At 44.9% G+C, this 21,260-nt stretch overlaps 1 protein-coding gene across 4 annotated transcripts in view; it reads left to right on the top strand.

Annotated features, from left to right (window-relative positions):
* ACSL1 (acyl-CoA synthetase long chain family member 1) overlaps nt 1–21,260 on the top strand; it is a 55,997-nt gene that overhangs the window by 31,175 nt on the left and 3,562 nt on the right. For 2 of the 4 annotated variants that reach the window (XM_036894116.2, XM_036894113.2), the window contains exons 4-19: nt 2,053–2,117; nt 4,718–4,819; nt 6,874–6,973; nt 7,191–7,369; nt 10,191–10,223; nt 10,359–10,410; nt 10,927–11,000; nt 13,328–13,405; nt 13,480–13,557; nt 14,943–15,077; nt 15,210–15,344; nt 15,965–16,060; nt 16,622–16,694; nt 18,255–18,343; nt 19,317–19,433; nt 20,982–21,125. In XM_036894116.2, coding sequence (XP_036750011.2) covers nt 2,053–2,117; nt 4,718–4,819; nt 6,874–6,973; nt 7,191–7,369; nt 10,191–10,223; nt 10,359–10,410; nt 10,927–11,000; nt 13,328–13,405; nt 13,480–13,557; nt 14,943–15,077; nt 15,210–15,344; nt 15,965–16,060; nt 16,622–16,694; nt 18,255–18,343; nt 19,317–19,433; nt 20,982–21,125 — 1,550 coding nt within the window. The remainder of the gene's footprint in view (nt 1–2,052; nt 2,118–4,717; nt 4,820–6,873; nt 6,974–7,190; nt 7,370–10,190; nt 10,224–10,358; nt 10,411–10,926; nt 11,001–13,327; nt 13,406–13,479; nt 13,558–14,942; nt 15,078–15,209; nt 15,345–15,964; nt 16,061–16,621; nt 16,695–18,254; nt 18,344–19,316; nt 19,434–20,981; nt 21,126–21,260) is intronic. The other 2 variants (XM_036894115.2, XM_036894114.2) reach the window with 2 other exon arrangements.

Genomic DNA, 21,260 nt, shown 5'->3' with positions numbered 1-21,260 from the left:
ACCAGCATCTGGATAATGTAGTTTGGAGTTCGTTGAATGACAGGAGAAGCCAACCTAAAGATTTTAATCCTAGTATTTTAAAACTGTGCTGAGGAAGCCACTTTATCAAGACTGAGTCCCCTCTCTGGGAGGGTTCCCACCCCAGCTGCACTTTAGTGTTGCTTGGGGAGCTTTTAAAAAACACTAAGGCCCCTCCCCATATGGCCACTTACATCAGACGTTTGGCTAGTTGCATCTGGAAAGTATGTTTGGTTAAATTCCCTAAGTGAGCCTGGGGGTCGGCCCCGCTACTCTAGAGTCAGAGTTTGCACACTTTTCTGTGAAGGGCCAGAGAGTAAATATGTTAGGCTTCAGGGGATACGGTTTCTGCAGTCTTAGATAATATGTAAATGAGGGAGGGAGGCACCCTGCAGTAAAACCGTGTTTACAAAAACAGGTGGCAGGCTTGATCTGGCCCCTGCCTCTAAGTTGCCAATTCCTGTTCCTGAAGAATAAAATAACCTTATTTCATGTGGCGCATCTATTTTCTTTCCATCCAAAAACAGCCCCTGATGGAACTTGTCATGGTCAGCCTGGTCCCCCTCGCAGTCCCTGTGCGGCGCGGAGGGTCCCACGGTGAGACCCTGGGTGTGCCTTTCAGCTCCATCAGAACTGCTGCTGTCAGGTGCGGGAGCCGGGCCAGCCTGGCTGCCCCCCTTCCTGTGACGGCGGGTCCCCAAGCCCTGAGCCCAGAGGCTAGGGCGTGGCTCTGACAGGCCCGGGCTGGCCCAGGGGGGCCCCCCGCGGGGCCATGCTGTGCCATTCCTCTGCCTCCCTGCAGGTCCCCAAACCAAATCAGAACACCTCGGCCCACACTCAGACCAGGATGGTGAGGTCAGACGTGTGATAGTCTCCCAATGCAAATGCACATACCCCGTTCAAGTGGGAGATGACCGGAATCCAGCCTCAGATGCCCGTCTGAAAAGGAGCTGTGCAGACCCAGCCTCGCCCAGAGCTGGCGGTAGAGCCAATTTCTGGTTAGGTCACATTCTTGTATGTGGCCCGCTCTGATTGTCTAAACGTGGCAGCTTTTAATCTTTTAGGGAGACACAACTTTCCTCTTCAACAACTACAAGCTGAGCATAAAGTTAGCTTGGGATTCATTTGTAGAAACGGGTTAATTCCAAATATAAATGATTTGGAGTTATATTTATTACTACCTTTAGGGTGAATGTAACTCTTGGGGGAAAATCCTGGGGCAAAATACATCTGAAACCAAAATCAGTCAAAGGTAGAAATAAAGTGGGAGAAACCCATTTATTGCTTACAAGCAGTCTACTTCTGCTGGCCCGTGTCTCTCAGGATCCAGCTGCAAAAAGGGGCCCCACCCAACCCCTCGGTCCAGATGTGCCGCCCCCACCGTGTAATCACCTATGATACGGAGATGCACTTAGGCCAGGCGGGAGATTCTGGAAATACTGCAATTTTACTCACAGTGAATGATTAGTATGGGTCTTTCTGTTTATTTGGTATCTAAATTGGAATCTGGATGCATCCTGATGTTTCTTAACTTTTGTTCTCACAAATACCCTCTAATTTTCTCTCATTTTACATCTTTTCTTCATTTTTGTTTCTCTGCAATAAGACTTCACCTATGAGGTGATTCTCGATACTTTTGGTCATCAGAATTTGGGTACTTAATATTTTCCTTTTCACATTCTGAGATGGAATACTTTAAACTTCATTAGAAATTTTGAGGGATACTTGTGAAAATCTACAGCAAGATCCCTTTACCACTCAAGCTACTGACTTCTTTTTAAACCAGCAGGGTGTTGCAGAGTAATTCACAAATTGAATGTCCTTAGAAATTGTATTTGCCTGAAATCTCCTCTCACTGTCATTGTCAAAAATCAGACCAGAACCCAGGGAGGAAGCATTTCCCATCTGAATTCATTATTTCTGATCTGAGAACCACTAGAGAGTCCACCTGGTACTTTGTAGAATCGAGGGGAGGCAAATGAGAGCATTTATACATGTTAAGCCAATCTTTTGTTTTGTTTTTTCTTTTTTTAGATAATGGCCCGTGTTTAGGCTCTCGGAAGCCAGATCAACCCTATGAATGGCTTTCATACCAACAGGTGAGTTTTCCGCCTCCGTGGACTCCTCATGCAAGCTGGAGGCTTAAATGCATCCCTTCTCGGAGCTGTCGGAGGTTTGGGCTGTAAGGTTCTAGAGGGTGTGTGCCAGACCCACCCAGAGCTTGGGGGTAAGCATGCAGCCTCCGAAGGGAGAAGGCTTAGCCAAAGATTTGGCAAACACTAGCTGGTGGTTCAGAGCGCTTTATTTTAGAACTGATGTGGACGCATTGTGGAGTAGAGTACCATTTTTAAGATAAAATTGTAGAAATGTGATTGAAGCAGGTGACTGTCCTCCCAGTTCCCATAGGGGGACAAGATTACTCCTCTCTGCCTTGGGGAGTATTAGAAAAATTTAGAAGTCCCAATATAGAGTAACCCTCTCATTTTATAGATGAGGAAAACACATTCCAGGAAGGGATGGGAGCCACCCAGCGGCGCAGCTGGTTAGTGGCAGAAACAGGACCACAGGTGAGCTCCGTGCCTTCTGGTGTCGGGCTCTGCAGTGCGTCACACTGATGCTGAGCAGCTTGGGACTGGTGCGGCGTTTAACCCCAAGGCAGCCATAGAGAGCTCACAGATGTTCAAAGGTGACACCTGTGTCACTGGGTAAGCACAAAGTATGCTGGGATCTGGGTATATTGACTGTTGGCACCCCAACTGATCCGTGGCTGCCACTGTTTAAATAGTTCATGAATGGCAGGTGAGCAGGAAGACATTGCTTTTAATTCCTGTCATGATTCTAACAATCTAGATGCCCCTGCTCCTCCCTCGTCCAAGTGGCCCCCGAGGACACACAGGGGCAGCTGAAGTGTCTGCTTAGCTGCTGGCTGTTTCCTGCACAGCCGCTGGGGAAAAGGCTCTCGGTGCCGGGGGCAGGCAACCCCATGGACCTCGTGAATACAAATGTGCGTCCTCCTCCCCTGGTTTGTGTGAAAGCTGCGTCCAGTGTGTTCCAGGGTGTGTGTGTGAGGGGTTGTCATCAGGAGCCACAAAGAAGGAGTGATGAGCTGTCACTCAAGTGACCAGAGAGATTCCCTGTTTTCATTTTGCCTCACAGGAACCACACAAGTTTCCCATCCAAATAGTGGTTTTTAGGATTCCCCAATTTCAAAATGATGTGAAAGTACAGTCCTTCAGTGCTTTCTGGATTACTTCCAACATGTTACTTATGGGAATATATTGCTCTACGTCTTCTGGTCTGCGTGGGCCAGAAGGGAGAAGACAAGTCCATCACAGATCAGATGTTTCAAGGCAGATAGGGAACCACTGGGGTTTCTGAAGGTGGCAATCTATGTGTTGTCTCTTCCTGTGGGGCTGGGGAAAATATAAAGCCAGACTTAAGTGAAGCCAACTTTGCGTTTACACATTTAAATCATTTTTTTTCACTAGCTCAGTGGTTCTGACCTTTGGGGGGCTAGGAATCCCTGTGAGGTTTTCTGAAGAAAGGTGGGGCCCCCTTCCTAGAGGTGCAAATGAAGGTTTGTATTTTCCAGTAAGCTCTGCCAATCATTGCCGGCATTTCACCCAGTCCCCTCCCTGGACCGCAGGCAGGAGTTGTGAAACAGGCCAGGGCGAGGGGAAACAGTTGGCATCGGGATGCTCTCGCTGTCACCTGCCCCGTGCCAGCTCTCATTCCCGTTGGCTCGGGGGCAGGAAGAGGGGTGGCTTCACTTCCTTCGGGTGTGGGCGTGCATGAAAAGTGCTCTCTAAAATTCACCACCTGAGAATAAAGAAAGAAAGAAATCCAAACTTTAAGATTTATACTTTTTCATAAATTTGGGGTAGGTATGGGAAAAGGAATGGACACACATATATAAGTCCTGCCTAATTTTTATGAATCTACCTATTTTTACCTAGTTGAAATAATAGTATTCATTTTCATATTTCTTTATTTTACTTAAAGTTGTTAAAAATAGTCTAAGTTTGATGTGGCTTTTGTAGTTGTCATATTTACCAGCTATATAGCATTTTCTCAAGAGATTTACCGTCATGTATGTAAGCATCCAGCCATTGGTCTTTTTCCCCTAGGGTTTTGTGACTTCAGATAATATTGAAATATATGTCTTCATATATAAAGTGTTCTAAAGCCTCCTTTCAAGAATGAATTATTACCCAAAAATAAGTGCTTGAGAATGGAATTGTAGAGCCTAATGATGAAAGCTTGTTCTAATTTTTTCAGAGGTCTCCCCCAAACTTGCTGTTTCTGTGTTGATACCACATGGCAAGTTTTGGCTGCCAGGCTGCCCTTTATACATACACAGAACTGAGTTGTCTATGTCCTGGTGCTCCTTTTATCATGGTGTGAAGCTAAGTATAAAATAGAAATGTGCAAGTACCCCGGCACACCGCCATCTGTGAGCTGGGGCTGCTGGGATGAGGCTGATCTGCAGAAGTAACCCTATGATCGGTTCTCTTAATAGTTCCGGTGAATTAGACCTCGCATGACAAAAATGGAGAGCTAAGGGCAGACCTGTTTGCTCTGCTCTCCTGCGCTGTGCGGCACTGTGTGCGGCTGGCCTCCTACCTTGGCTGTCACCTGATGGGCTTTGCTTCTTGAGTTGGGCCTGACTTGGCTCCTGATTTTTTTCTCCCCATTTTAGGTTGCAGAAATGGCGGAGTGTATGGGCTCGGCACTGATCCAGAAGGGCTTTAAGGCTGCCCCCGACCAGTTCATCGGCATCTTTGCCCAGAACAGACCTGAGGTATTCACACTAAGCACCCACTGTATGTACCTGGTTTTGAGAGCTCAGATGTAAGAGCCAGTTGGAAGTCACACATCTGCCAGACTTTGTGGTCCAATTTCAACTGAGAATATGGCTCTGTGTGAAAGTTACACATAGAAAAACCCAAACCAGGGCCTCCTTAGTCTTTAGGTAGAAAAAAAGTCACTTTTTTGTGATAATTGGTTTTTGTTTTTTTAATGCTAGATCCCCAAATAAAACTAACAAAGTTATTAGAACAACTAATAAAGAAGCCTTCTCATTTTAAGGCTTACCTCAGTGATTAGAAAAATAGCATTAAAAAATTACAGAGAGACTTGCATACATTTTTGGCAGTAGCAGACTCTCATCTTTTCTTTGTGAAAGGTATGAACTTTCTCTCTGATCAGATGATTTAAAATACCGTGGGTGATGGGGCAGGTGCCTCACGTAGGCCAGCCTCAATTTAGACATTTGGTCTGTTTGGCTGGCTAGGCCTGTGCATCGTGCCTCTGTAGACCATTGTATTTCAGTACACTTCAGTAAGAAGTTCTTTTGGAGCTATTGCTTACAGTGTTAGTAAAAAATCAGTGGCATAGCTGGCTTGGAAAAAGTCAAGCAGTGGGCTTGAAGAAATTGAATTGATTCTTGTATCCAAAAGACATGTTGGCTCAATCCCCATGCTACGGACTATTTTACAAATGAGAGTGGTTTCTTAGAGTTTTGTTAACTGCTCAGGGAAAAAGAGCATTTTCTACAGCTGGGCTGTGATAGGCTCATGGGATTTAGTTTCTTTCATTTTAAGTAGAACTCATTCAAATGAACACATCTACAATTTTTGCTTCAGTAGCATTTTATAATGAATCTGTAACTAGGACACATATTCCTTACTTCTCACAAAGTAGGCTCCTTCCCATATTTATCAGTCAGTTGAGCACCTACTATATGCCAGGCACTGCAAGGCCCCATAAGGAAGACAGGTCCCTAAGCTGATGATTCCTCTGTAATGTGACAAGTGTGGACGCAGGACAAACAGATTATGGAAGCTCAGTCAAGGAGGACTTCCTGGAGGTGCCATCTAAGTGGAGTCTTGGAGGATATGAGGGTGGGGAAGCCAGATGAATGTCAGCAACAACCACATAACATTTGCATCAAGCAGCATGTCTGTACTGGGGATGCCTGGAGTGGCAGGATAAGGGGAGGGAAGCAAGGGTCACATGTGCCACATGCACCCTGCTGAGGAGCTTGGACCTGACCTCCGTGATGGTAGCTTGAAATTGGTTTCAGGGAGAAAAAAGGAGAAAAAACAGTTCTAGGCAAGCGAGTGTGAGTGGGTTATGCTCCCTTTCCACACGTCTGTGTTGTTTGTTATCTGTGCCCTGTGCTCTGTGCCCAATCTCTGCGGAATATACGAGAACTGCAGCCGGAGATTATGGGTACCAGTGATGATATACAAAAGAGTGATCTTGCTGCGCTGCCCTGTGGGCAGATCAGTTGCTGTGTGGCTGACGAGTTTAGAGGCCAGATGGCCCATCACTGTGTCACTTCTTTCCTTCATCACTTTTCTGGGAGGTTTTGCCAGAATCATCTTCCTGTTAGACCAGCGTGTTTCTCCTCCCATTCCCAGGCCCTGCTGTACATGGCTGCTAGGTTGATCCTCCCCAGACCCCGGAGGCACAGTGTTGCTGAGAGACCCTCAGTGTTTATGCATTCCAGGGGAGGGGAGCCGGGCTTCTCCGCAGCCACGGGCTTGCTGCTGGCCCTGCAGCCTCGCCGTCCCCCACGTCCCTGCTGGAACCTTCACGCCAGCCGGATTGCCCGCTCACCACCGTCTGCTGTGATCAAGCCGTCCTGCTCTAGCACTTGCCTTCTGAGGGGGGGGCCAGTGTTTTGTTCTCACCATGAATCCCACAGTGCCTGGCACATAGTAGTAGATACGCACATATTGTTTTTGTACACCCAGTGGTTCACTTTGAACCTCTCTGGGGTCTTGCTCTGCTGGGAGTGGTCCCACGTGACATCTTGTTTTCTCTCCCCAACCTTTACTGTCTGTTTAGTGGGTGATCATCGAACAGGGATGCTTTGCTTATTCAATGGTGATCATTCCCCTCTATGACACCCTTGGAACTGAGGCCATCACCTACATAGTCAACAAAGGTACGTCTGCGGACTCTGGTTGGACGTTGGCCTAGTTATTGGTTAGACTGGGTGACTTTGCATTTGGTAATATTTGACTTGATAGGGATCTTATGTTTAAATGTACATCTGCCTTCCTAGTCAAAGAATGTGGTACCTAAATGACCTGATGTCAGATATTTTACAGTCCAGCTTTTAATATCCTAGAGCTTATTCTTCACTGTCTCTTCATTTCCAGCTGAACTCTCTCTGGTGTTTGTTGACAAGCCCGAGAAGGCCAACCTCTTATTAGACGGTGTAGAAAATAAGTTAACAACATGCCTTAAAATCATAGTTCTCATGGACTCCTATGGCATTGATCTGTTGGAACGAGGCAAAAAGTGTGGGGTGGAGATTATCAGCATGAAAGCTCTGGAGGTGAGTCACTGCCCTGCTTGCTTCTCAAAGGGTTTCCCTGAGGTCATTTTGGCTCAGATGTATTCAGTGTAACCATGCAGTCCCAACTCGGGTTGGTTGTCTCAGCAACCCATAAAAGACACAGAGCAGAAATTCCCATCTCATTACTGGAAAGAAGAACCCTACATGCATGCCCCAGTGTTAATCTGTCCCATGTTAGAGAAAGTACACTCTCGTAAAGCAAGCCGCAAGCTCACATATTTATTCGAGAGCGCTGACCAGGCACGCCAATAAATGTCAGAAATGAGAGGTTCATATGCAGGTAGAGATTTAAGTTTGTATACCCTCTTTAGGCTTGAATGCCTTTTACTTACAGATTTGTCCCTAAAATGGAACCAGAGATAGAAATCTTCCTCATTATCCTTTTTGCCAAGTTGCTTTTGTAGAGCCCTGGTGAATTTCCAGCACAGATGTTTGATTTGGTTTATTTTCATATTAAATTTCTTAAGATTCACATTAATCAAAATTTTAAAGGTAACCATTGTAGGAAAATGAGTGTGGCCCAGATTTAAGTTGGTTGTTTGACATCAGATCATGTCAGAAGCTGATTTCCCCAGTTGGATTTGGATTAGAGTTCAATCCAAAGAAGCTGGCTAGAGGAGGATCTCGTTATGTGTGCATCATAGGAATTAATAGACCAAACAGAGTAAGTCGTTCCCTTTCTAACAATGTTATAAATATTTTCCTGGAACTGTTAAAAATAGGGCTTGCGTTTTTATTTATAGTTCTCCTACAAATAAGGATGTATCAGACCTTTCCTGGGGAATTTAGTCGTCATAGGGAGGCTGATTTGTTCTCACATAGCCTTCTGCTTCATGCCCTGCCTACTTGCATACACACGTAGCATAGAACAGAGTCCATAGAGTGGGTGTGCTGAATTGTTAAATTGGGGCTTAGCTAGCTTTGACCTAGCATTTCCCCACTTCTGTTTTTTTTACTTGTACTCCCCTTTCACAGTAATGTAATCTTTACCCCCCACACTCCTCCCCACCGCCCCCACAGGAATGTGTCTTTACCAACTGCTACATGAAGATTAAAATTTTAAATTTAATTAAAATATTGAGTTAGTGAAGATTATAATACAAAGTTTATATTAAAGTCTTTGTAAAAGACATTGTTTTGCACTTACCTATGTAAATATGTGTAATAGTTGGTTTTTGAAAACTTTCTAAGCCCAAGATTATGTTTGTAAGAAATGCATTTAAAATTACTTTTGTGGTTGATCTTATGATCAAGTTTATATTAATGTATATTTTTATAGGATCAAAAACAGAATGTTAGTATTTAAGAGTTGCACATTTTTGTTTTGTTACAAAAACTTTCAAACATACAATCAAGTTTAAAGAATTATTTCAGTAGACCCCCATATACCTCCTGCATTAACATTTAACATTTTAATGTATTTATTAATAATATACTTAACATTTTAATATATTTTCTTTATCACATATTAATCCATCACTTTATTCCTCCATTCATTAATTCTTTTTATGTAGGTTACATTAGGAGGTTGCAAATTTTATCACCCCTACATAGTTCAGCATACTATTCATTAACTAGAATTTACTTTTTCTTCAGCTTATTGTTGTCTTTTTCTCTTTTTGGCATTTGGAGCCTAAAGATGGCAACTTATTTATTTTTCAGGTTGCTGTGCTTCTTTCTAAATGATGACCTAAGACAGATTTTAGGCTATCAAACTTTCTTGGCTACTAGTGCTCTAATTTGGATAATGTTTGCTCCCAATAAATTAAAAGCCAAATTGCATGTAACTTGCTTTATTTTATTAGCATCAATTTTTGAAGAAATAGAGATCTTTTGAACAAATTAGTAGTAATTTGGATTTGATAAAGAATTTTTTGGAAAAAAAGTTGGTGCAGTTATCATGATTTTAGGTCGTAGATGATTCTATTTGGATGTCAGTGTTCCTGTTTTTAATCACTGGTCTGTTATATTTTCAATTTGAAATGTGATTAAGATGAATAACTATTTAAAATCGAAAGCTGGGCAGAAACTGAGCCCTGAGCACACCCATCTAATTTCCATTTAATTATAGGTGTGCTCATCCAATATGCTGACTCAAGCTGTTCAGTTTTAATAGGAAAAGAATATAAATAGTTCATTAAAAAAAGGAATAGATAATTAAAGTGGTCACCTAGACTGCTGTCATGTAGTAAACTGAACATCAGAATGAGCCCCCCTAGTAACTGGGAAATGATGCACCCTCAGAAATGAATCTGTTACTCTTCATGTCCATTCGAGGGTGGCCTGATGTGACCAGAAAAGCCTCACAATCCTTCCTCTGCTCCCTTTCTCCCTGTGTGGAGTATTGTTATGTGAGCCTCTCCTAAATAGGTAGCATTTAACTCTGAGAGAGATTGATTTTTCTCTGCAGATAGAACATGTCAGTTCTGGAGAACTGGGTGACCACATAACAGTGCTCAGATCTGGGGAGGGTAACAGCAAGTGTGGGTGGGGGCCAGAAATACACTGTGAAAGTCTTTGATTCCTTTTGAGTAAATACTGTTTCGAAGGCCTGTCCTAATGCCATTTATGTAGCTTTATAGGAGAGAGAGGAGAACTGGAGATGGCCTCTCAGAGCATGGATATGCACTTCAGGGCAGGTTCATGAAAATTGCCATTTATTTCATCTGACATTTGTGTTGTCTCTGAGCCAGCTGTGAGTGAATCCTTAGTAAAGTCATCTTGAGGTGACTTGATGTGACCTTATTCTTTACACTTAGAGAATGTTTCTATTTACGATATTTTTTTTCTTTTAATTAAGGACCTGGGAAGAGCCAATAGACGGAAGCCCAAGGTAAGGACACTACATCCGACCCGCTGGCCCCATCCGGGAGACAGGGTGGTCTGGGGGATATGTTCTGGCTTTTGGTTTTCTTTTTTCTTCTGATTCATACCACCCCTCCCCTTTCTTTAATTAACTGGGCGGTAGCCTCCAGCACCTGAAGATCTCGCAGTTGTTTGCTTCACCAGTGGAACTACAGGTACGTTTTGAAAGGTAATTGCTTCTAAGGGGTGCCTGGCAGGGTACACTCCCTGCCCCTTTTAGAATGACTCACCTAGACTTCAGATGGATTGATAGCAGAAGAGGTGGCAGTGGTTCAAGTGCCGTTTTCTTATTGCTCTGTAAGACGCTCTCAGAATCTGAGGGCGACATTTATTTCCTCCAGCATTTCTTACAGGCAACAGTGAACTGTCCCATCTTCCTGGGACAGACAATATCAGTAGTTCCCAGAAATAAAATTCCTGGGTTTTCTTCTCTACAGAAGAAACATACCCTCTAAAACTTGCCCCTATTAATAGATTAAGATAGTAAATTTCCTTTATAGGATTGCAGATTGCTCAGGTATTTAATGTTACTCAGCATTTGGCTTTCATGGGTGAACCTAACATGAGGGCCATTTGAGGCACTAATTATACAGGGTCCTGGACTTCCATAATTTTGTCATTCTTGGACTGAGTTTCTTTACTCTGACTGTTCTGCTCCTCTGTGTCCCCAGGCAACCCCAAAGGAGCACTGATCACTCATCGAAACATAGTGAGCGACTGTTCAGCTTTTGTGAAAATGACAGAGGTAAACGTTTGGGATATTATCGTCTTTCCTCATATTCACTGGTTGGCATTAGGCCTCAGGAATGGAGGTGTTAACGGCAGCACCCGTATTGGGTCCGTGCTGCATTTGAAGCACGATCTGACATACAGAGGAGGTCTGCACTGTGACACGGTCTAAGATCACCTTGTCTGAAATAGTTTTCATTGTGAACCTAATCTCCAACTCCTGCGTGTTATCATTAAGGTGAATTGACAGGATTTATTACAACTTTTGTGTAGTAAAACTGTGTTTGGATATGCTCTATAAATGTTTTCAGGAAAGGACAGAGAAGAAATAACTCTTGTATGTTTTTATCTACTGTTCCAGTGTGGGGAAAATAATTTGTGTAAGTTGACAATGAAATATTAAGTGCTGCTGAAGGGATATGAGTTATTATTATTTATTATGCTTTATTTGACTTTTATAAAGAGAAGGATTAAAGCCTCGAACTTCAATAGGTTTCCTATAATCTGAAAGTCTGCCGTCCAAGTGTCTTGGTCTGCTTGGGCTGCCGTAACAAATAGAAGAGACTGAATGGCTTAAAAGATAGACATGATTTTCTCACAGTTCTGGAGGCTAGAAGTCTCTGATCAAGACGCCAGCAAATTCGGTTTCTGCAGAGGGCTCCCTTCCTGGCCTGTAGTCCTTGTTGTGGCTTTGCTCTTTGGGCACTTGGAGAATGAGAGGGTCCAGGGGTTTCTTCCTCCTCTTACAAGGACACCGGCCCTGCTAGGTCAGGGCCCGTCCTTATGATCATTTAACCCGAGTCACCCTGCAGAGGCCCTGTCACATTGGGGGTTAGGGCTCCAACGTGTGAATTGGGTGGGGGAGGGGACTCAATTCACTCCACAGCACCAAGGGGATGTTTCAAACTTAACTTCAGAAGAGCGGTTTGTTGGACGCTATAGTGCCTTTCCCTCATACCTTTGGCACATTTTACATAATTTGTTTTTGCAATCTCTGGGAGGGATTGTTGGCCCTAATTTTTGCGGCAGGAGCCTGAGCTTCTCGGTGTTGGGGAATGGGCATCTGGGGTGCCTGCCGGACGTGGTCTCAATCTTGCTGACACTCACACCTTCTTAATCCCAGATACCTTTCGTGGTGTATACTTTCTTAAGAGAATTCAACATACAGTACCTTCTCAGAATGAAATTTTCATTTCCTAATTGGCCTTCAGATCACAAAACTTTGTTGAAAATTAATTATATTATCAGGGGCATTCTCAACTTTGTAAAACTTCTGATCACACTAATGCACATTATTTTTGCACTAAATCAGAAAACTGAAAAGTATAGATACTATTGAGTCTAGTTTCTCGTTACATAACAATTTCCTACTGAGACGTGCCAGTTGGGATGCAGGTCACACTTGAATAAAGTCAGCCTAAGATGATGACATGTTCAGGTTGCATCACAGGCTTCTGTGTTGGCTCAGGGCTGGTGCGTTCCTCTGTCACTATGTTGTGATGCAGGATGGCCCAGCTTGAGGAGAAGGGCCTGGCTCAGAAGCGGGTGCGCCACCCCCAGGCAGCCTGACCGTGCCTTCATTGCTTGGCTGGGGTGGCAGCCACTGCTGTCGGCTGCCCCTGTCTGGGCCAGAATTCTTTACATTAGTAACACGGGTGTTCCAGGCAAACCGTCCCTGTGCCCGGCCCTATGTACAGACTAGTGGAAGCCAGATGTCCAGACTTGGTCTGAGTGCAGACCTGTCACAATCAGCATTTTATAGGAAAGTAAATCCCCTGGTTCCAAATCAGAGCTTGTGCTAAACAAATTGAGACATTTTTCATGGAGTGAAGTTAGGGCTTCTAGGTAAAGATGTTCATCAAACTGAAATATTCCAAATGCATTTATACTGTAAATAAAAGGAGCTGGGAAATCTAATTTATCTTATCTTCTCTCTCCCTTTCCCTCTACAAAATAATCTCCTTTCTTATGTTGGAATAGATTTTGTATTTCTTACCATAAGGTGGAATTGAGCTTGCTGGGTCGTGGGGTACCGTGACTTTGAAACGCTGAATGACTAAAGCACACGATCCCTTAACATCCCAATTTGGGCATAATTTTCACTGTTTTGGCTGTAATCCTGAGTGGATTTTCTTTGTCGCCAGAAATGGCTTCCACTCCATTCAAACACTGAAAGTATGTATCAAACTATTACTTTTCATTTCATCCTTTGATGAGAAATAATGGCAGCTCACAAGCAAAAGCTGTTTGTTCTTTAGTGTTAAGGTATCATGTGCTCCAAGTAACATGAAAACTTGCTGGAAATCTTAATGCTTTTCTATTTACTGGTGTCTTTGCTTACAGAATACAGTCAATCCTACCCCAGACGATACTTTGATATCTTTCTTGCCTCTCGCCCATATGTTTGAGAGAGTTGTAGAGGTAGGCAGTGAGTTTTATTTTGCTTGCTCACCCGCTTGCTTGTTTGTGTTCTGCTAAGTTGTTGTGTTTTGCAGAAAATGCTTGCCTTGGGGCCCAGTGACACACACATTTCGTTTTTACCACTTGCACACATGTATGAGGAGATGATGCTGGTAAGTTTGATATGCAGATCTTCGTCCCCACAGGTGATTTCTCTGCCCAGCCCCACTTCAGAAATGGTGTTAATTATTTAAAAGAACACCTTTTTTTTCTGGGTCCAGATATTTGAACTTTGAGTCATTCATGTTAAAATTAGAAGCTCAGACTTTTGAAGGATACAGATATAGACCCGATTCCAGAAAGATTAACTGTAAAGATAAAATTTTTATGAATACCATCCTGCAAAAACCTAGTGGAAGTCTCTATTTTTTATTGTGCCTGTTCCTAATGCACAAGTTGGCCAAGAACCATCTCTTTTCATTTTTGGACAATTTTGGATTGTATATTTATAGGAAAAAACAGTGGATACTGTTCATTCATTTAACAAATATTTATTGAGCACCAGCCTATGCCAGGCACTGTGCTGGGTGTTGGCGGCAGAGGTAATTAATAAACAGCTGGCCCTTCAACCAGCTGCTGCCGCGTGAGATTTACTTACCCCTAAGGGATCAAGGATCACTAGATTCCATCTTCCTTCTGTTACTCCTGCTTCCTGCAGACCTCAGGAGATCTTGTGCATGTATAAGTGATGTCAAATGAGTTGATAATGGACTGCATGTATCTAATTTTAGAAGCATGCCTGGGAGGCAGGCCACATTGCCCAAAAGCCTTGTGAGCTTTAATTTTTAGACAGTGAACCCTGGGATACCTTTGTAGTGGTTTCTGCTTTTAAGCCTGAAACCGTTTGTACTTCTGCTACATCGTCTTTTGAATCTTTGTTTTTAAAATTTAAGATAGGCAAGCTTATTGGCCAAGTGCAAATGGCTTGTCAATGCAGTTTGCACCAGACAGGAAAAGAGTCATGCAACAGATCATAACTGAACGGCATTCCACTCTAGTATTAGATGTCCTATGGTCCCAACTGCAGCATATTCCGTGGCTTTCAGAAATTTTAGTTAGATGCAGATGAAAGAAATGAGACTCTAATAGACTTGAACTGTAGGCAGATAGTTTTTTTGTTTTGTTTTGAGATTAGATAATACCTAAAGTTTCTGGAACACTTAAACTATTTGGATTATATAACATCATGTCATTCATCGAACAGATACCCATCATGAAGCTATAATAGCAGAATCCTGTGATGATCACTAAAAGCCACATAGGCTGCTTTCTTACCAGCTTCTTTTTCTTCAGGATGAACAAGAGGAAAGCATTTCCATGTTGTACAATGACCAGAGAACTTAAGAACATTTTTTAAAAAGCTGCCTGCATTTAGGAACTTTAAGATGTCTGGAAACTGTCCGAAATGCTAAAGCTGAAGCCTAGTGTGTCTGGGTGTTATGTTGGGTAACTCCTTCTGTGACAGTCAAATGTTGGTTGTTTCTGTTGACCACTCTAGTGTGTAATGCTGTGTCATGGAGCTAAAATAGGATTTTTCCAAGGAGATATCAGGCTGCTTATGGATGACCTCAAGACACTTCAGCCCACTGTCTTTCCTGTGGTCCCCAGACTGCTGAACCGGATGTTTGACCGAGTAAGTTCCAAACAGCAGAGAGGGGACAGAGCACGGGATGGCCTTGGGTCTTGGACTCAGGTTAGAATCAGTCTCGGCCAGGTACCTTCTGTGTGACCACAGATAATAAAACCTTATCTCTTGACTCATTAGATTTTTGGACAAGCAAACACCAAACTGAAGCGATGGCTGTTGGACTTCGCCTCCAAGAGGAAAGAAGCAGAGCTTCGCAGCGGCATCATTAGAAACAACAGTCTGTGGGATAAACTAATCTTCCACAAGATACAGGTGAATATTATTGTTTGCCGTGTTAACTCATTTGGGCTTCAACATTTCTGTGAGGGCCTTTTTTGAAAGAGAGGTGTGACTGTTCAAGAGAGAACAATGACACATTTTTATGAATTCTGACACATTCTTAAAAATATAAGGATAAAGCCATTAGGCAAACCTCAGTGTCCAAGGTAAATCTGAATCCTATTGTAGCTATCTAGGGTGAAAAAGGAACCAGGGAATTGTAGCCTTTCTAGTTCTCCATTTTATTTTGTTTTTCTGGGACAAGTATGTCACTCTTGCAATTTTTTAGGCATGAGTGCTAAAGAATGTGGAATACTGTCATGTCCAAAAAAATACCAAAATTGTGGTGATTGCCACAAATCCACCACCATCTTGTTTTACTTCCTTAAAATACCTGCAAGTAGAAGGGGGCAGGCTTGTTTTCCACAGGGCTGGGAGTGCCTGGTGTAGTTCTGGGCAGACCAGACTCCAGTCAGGGGCCGCCCTGAACGCCCAGCCCTGCCGGCAGAGGTGAGCCCCAGGCACCAGGGCCACCGGTGCCCAGAGGGATCACTGAGGAACCTGTGACCGGCAACCTCCTGAGCCCTGTTCTCTCCCCTCTCCCTGCCTTGCAGTCAAGTCTGGGAGGAAAAGTCAGGCTGATGATCACCGGAGCCGCGCCCGTGTCTGCCACTGTGCTGACCTTTCTGAGAGCTGCGCTTGGCTGTCAGGTGAGGTGGCCTCCCCGGCCGCTGCATGTCTCAGCCTTGATCCTGCCCAGGAATCTCCTCTCCAGAAGTCATCCTTAGTCTCCTGAGTGTGTCTCAGTTTGTGTTTGGGAGATCACGTCATTCCCAAGTCGCTTGCAGAGAAAGTGTAGCTAGCTTTTCCCCGAGGCAGGAGACCGGGCCTGCCCCTGCGTGTAATTGCTTCTCTCTGGGGTTAGGCACCAAGCATCCTTTGGAGTCAGGCCTGAGGGGACGGTGATGGGTCTTAAGCATCTGCAAACATGCAGAGCCCCTGTCTGAAGGGGACAGGGGAGACAGCAGAGCCCCGGTGACAGGTTGGGACAGGATGCACAGCATGACTGTCACCCACAGGAAGTGAGGCTGGGCTGCGGGATGTTTGGGGCTGCAGTGAAGCATGTAGCGAATGAATATACCAAACCCTGGAAGGGAGCTTGCACCAAGATGGGCCGTTACTCAGGAGGCAGAGGAACTTAACCACTGGTGCATGTCCCACGAAGGTGTCCCTGCCCTCCCTTAATCGTGTTCCATCTCTTGCTGACCCAGTTTTATGAAGGCTACGGACAGACCGAGTGCACTGCCGGCTGCTGCCTGACAGTGCCTGGAGACTGGACGGCAGGTACGATTGGTGGGACACCCCTTCCAGGAATCTCAGTGTTCAATCAGTTATTGGAATTGGCTTAATCATTCGTTGGCTCACCAGTCAACGCAAACATGTGCCGCGTCTCAGAAGACTAGGCCGAAGGGTGAACAGTCTTTCAATCCAGCAGCCGTGTAGATAGTGTCTCTGGTGGTGCAATGGGGTGTGATTTTGAGTCTCCAGCTGTGAAGCTGGGTGACAGGAGAGGTTTACCTAGATTCTGAAGGGGACATCTGAGCTATGATGCCCTTCAGCTGGGCTCAGAATGTTTGGCACAACAGAGCTTTCCTGTAATTGGGGCCTAATTATTTACTGCTAATTTTAATTAAATTTACACTGTGCTGTCCTAGGTGTTGAGAATATGGAAAGAAAGATATACAAGTCCTTTTTCCCAAAAGGACAAAGTGGGGGTGGGCACAGACATGATTGATTAAGTACCTGTCGCGGATGAGAGTACGTGTTAGCTGCTCAGGATGTACGTTATGTGTGTCTGTCCTTGGGAGGCGAGTCCTGTTACTGCTGAGAAGAAACAGTTGCTTGTGGTTCAGAAGCAGGTAAATAATGTTTAAGAATTTACACAGCATTATGTCCCAGAGCCAGGATTCCATCCTGGGTCTGCCTGCAAACTTCTGTTCTTCTCTCCATGCCACCCTGGTAGTTTACACTGCAATCAGCACACCCTGCTGACTGACGTGGAGTATCGCAAACGTGAGCCTAGGGTCTAAATTCTAGTAGCACAGATCTAGGGTCTAATTTCTAGGGTCTAAATTCTAGTAGCATAATTGTGCTGGGATTGGTATTAACAGTGTATGAACCTTTCTTGTAGTGTTTGCTTAATATTTAACCTTAGGTTCTTTATACCTTGAGGTATGGAATAGTGATCTCTTTATGCAAAAATTATTAAAACATAGGAAGAATTATTTGTAATGCTCTTGAAACATCTATAATGTGTGTTATTTTTATTTGAAGAAAAGACAGCCCGATCCTAACCCTCTTTGGCAAGAGAGTTAAGTGAGCTGTGAAAATAAGCATGTCCTGTCTTAATAAACTTGAACGTGACACCTGCCCATCCGTACTTCAGGAAATAAAGGCCACATTGGTCAGAACCAGGTTTGCCAAAGCTGCATGTCCTCATCTTAGAGAGAACAGGGTCATTAAGAAGTCTGTATGAGGGAGAGGGGGCAGACAATGAGCCGGGCCATCAGATCCTAGGAGCCATGGCACAGTTTTAGAAAAGAGTGTTTTCTACCAGGTATTTGTAGAAACCCTCAAAATCTGCAGCTAAATTATTTACACTTTGGAAAATATTTTGGAGCATCAAACTTGGGAAAGGTCCCTAAGGCACTTTTGAATATTTTTGTCTCTATTCTAGGAATAAACTCTATAGATCTACCAGGAGGAGACTGGCTATGTTTGCAGAAACCAGAAGTTTTTGCCAGCTGTTCTTATCATGAGCAGACTGGTTTATTATAAAAATAATTCGGCCTAAGGATATTAGCAGTCCCCTTAAGAATGACCATTCTTTTATTTCATACCCAGGCCATGTTGGTGCCCCAATGCCTTGCAATCTTATAAAACTTACTGATGTAGAAGAAATGAATTACCTGGCTGCCAATGGTGAAGGCGAGGTGAGTGAAACCCCGCCGGAGTGTGAACGGTCAGGTAGAGTGCGAAGCGTCAGGTAGAGCCACTGAGCCACTGAGCTTGATGTGATTGGTGGTCTCGGATCAAACAGGCTTTTTTTGAAGGTACATTTGTGTGTACCTCTGAGAGGAGGTGTGGGAAGGGGGCCACAAACACCTGCCTTGTTTTGCAGATGTGAGAGAACACAGGCCCAAGGACGCGCGAAGTCCCCTTGTGCTCAGGGCGGCAGCCCAGCTCTGCACTGCTCGTTGCCCTGGGAACCTATCAGGGAGCTGCTGGCCGATGGGGTGGGGGTGCGGCTGGGGGAGCCTAATGACGTCAAAGTGCTTTTGCCCCCTTTGGAGCTTTCTAGCCATTTTGAGCTGGAGCTCAGAACAAGCATTAGCCCTAGTCCTTGACTGCAGCTGAGGTCATTAGGGAAGGAAAATGGGGGCAGTGGAGGTGCCCCCGGATCCCAGCCGGGCTCCAGTAGCTCCCTGGGGATCGTGGAATTCAGGGCATCTAGCTAAAGGTCAGAACACACACACGCACACACGCACACACACTCTCAATTTTCCCTGGAGAAGCCCCAGGACATGCTGTTACTGGAGCCTCTCCCCGCCCCCCAGGTTTATGGCCATACTTGACATACAGCACTGTGTAAATGTCAAGTGTGCAACAGGGTGACTTGACTTACGCATACTGTGAAATGGCCACCATGTTCAGTAAGTTAGCATCCATCATCTCATGTAGTTACAAAAAGAAAAGAAAAGCTGTGTTTTCCTTGTGATGAGAGCTGTGATTCGGATCACCTCGTAACAGCTTTTGGGTTCCCCCCACAGCAGTGGTAGCTACAGTCCCCGTGCTGCACATTCCATCCCTGATCCCTGCTGACCTCATAACCGGAGCCTGTGCCTTTTGACCACCTTCCTCCAATTCCCACCCCACAACCCCCTCTTCTCAACCTTTTTCCCTCAGGTGTGTGTGAAAGGGTCAAATGTATTTAAAGGCTACTTGAAGGACCCAGCAAAAACAGCGGAAGTTCTGGATAAAGATGGCTGGTTACACACAGGGGACATTGGAAAATGGTTACCAGTAAGTGGTCACCTCCCCTGTTGACAAATACTTTGTTGCACTGTAGGGAAGACAGTGTCCCAATTGCTGTACAGGTGCCATGCCCTGTCCTGACCTTTAGCCTTCCCTTTCTCCCTGTTGAGTGGCACCAGGCACATGCTCATTTCCTCCAGGGAGCAGCATTATGCTCTTAGCATACCTAGGTAGGATGTCCACTTTTGCAAATGGACATGCAAATGTGTCTTGTTTGGGCACTTGACATCAATTCTTATCAAAGGTTGCTGCTTCCTGTTGAAACCCCAGAGAGACTGTGTTTGACTTTACATATCAGTGCTGGGCCTTCATGTTGAGGCCTTAGTTAAACAAGGTATGGGGATGCTGTGGTAGACTGCCACGAATGTATGACAGGCAGAAACTTGTGAACACGTGTGTTTCTTAGGTTCGTCATCTCTTGTTAAGAATAGGATAAGTATTTCACGGATTAGGCTGCCTCCTTTGAATTTAGTCTCAAAGATCATTTACTATAGAAAAATTCGAGTCCATCTTAGGAGTGAGAAGCTCGTGCAAGAACCATATGCATAGGTGTGACCAATTTTGCTTGGTGTGGTAACAGCTAACAACCTCTGCTTTTTCTAAGTTGTTGCTATATTTAATCTCAGGCAGTAAAATGGCTAATGTAATTTTTTTTGTTATGTTATTCAATTCTTATAGCTTTAAGATGCAAAATTTTTATTTATTTCAAAAATGCCCCTCCCAAATAAATTCAGATTTCAGAGAACCCAAGCTATTTAGAAATAAATTAATTCCCTTTTTTGAGGCTCAAGAGGAATTAAGTGTGCATTCTAATTGTGACTGGCTCTAATGAACGTATCTCCCAACCTCTCCGGGCCTGTCTGCTCCTTTTGAAAATGGAGAACTGATGTGGAAGGAGAGAATGCTAGGAACTTCACAACAGATGACTTTCTGAAGCATGAGAATGACCGGGGGTGGGGAAGGGATGAAAGGTGGGTGGCTCACTGCAGAGGTGGGTGCCACTGACATTTGGCAGGTCTGGACCAGAGATTCCGGCGTCCCCACGGTTCCTGGGTAGTGTTGAGTGACCCGCACGCAGGGCCAGGAGCAGCGCCCGCTCCTGCCCTGGCGCAGGGACAGAGGCAGCCGAGAGCCTGCTCTCCGTAGGAGACCTGCCCTGGGCCCCGTCTGTGCACCGGGGAGGACGGGCCTGTGTCTCTGCCCTCGGGGCACTTGGCTCAGTTGGAGAGCAGGTGTGGATGTACCTACTTTGGACCCGAGACAAAGGGCAGCTGCTGAGCTGAGGGCGGCCTGCAGAGTGCTGCCCACTGGGCTGACGCCCGGGCTCCGGCATCCCTCTGCTCTTCCTGTTGGCTCGGCAGCCTTGGGTGGGTGAGACTCTGAGTAATTTCCCTCTCTGTAAAATGGGTGACAGCCCCTGTGAGGTGCTCCTGGAGAAAACACTAGTCATGTGTGAAGTGCCCTGTGCTGTGTGTGCTTGATGAGGGGTGGGAACCAGCCAGGGAGCCCCTCACAGCCCTGTCCTCTGATAAACAGAATGGTACCCTGAAGATTATCGACAGGAAAAAGCACATATTCAAACTGGCACAAGGAGAGTACATAGCACCCGAGAAGATTGAGAACATCTACCTGCGGAGTGAACCTGTCGCTCAGGTGTTTGTCCACGGGGAGAGCTTGCAGGTATGCGCGCCCTGGGCTGCTGCTCCGGGGGCTTTCAGTGCAAAGGGGAGTTTGCCGTGTGCGGACTGACTCTCATGTAGGACGTGCTGACGTAATGTGGGCACATTATTGGTTCTTGCTGCTTGGCATTCTGAT

This window comes from Manis pentadactyla, chromosome 7 (genome assembly GCF_030020395.1).
Source record: "Manis pentadactyla isolate mManPen7 chromosome 7, mManPen7.hap1, whole genome shotgun sequence".
In the NCBI taxonomy this organism is placed as follows: domain Eukaryota; kingdom Metazoa; phylum Chordata; class Mammalia; order Pholidota; family Manidae; genus Manis; species Manis pentadactyla.
This window is presented reverse-complemented; position numbering and strand designations above follow the sequence as displayed.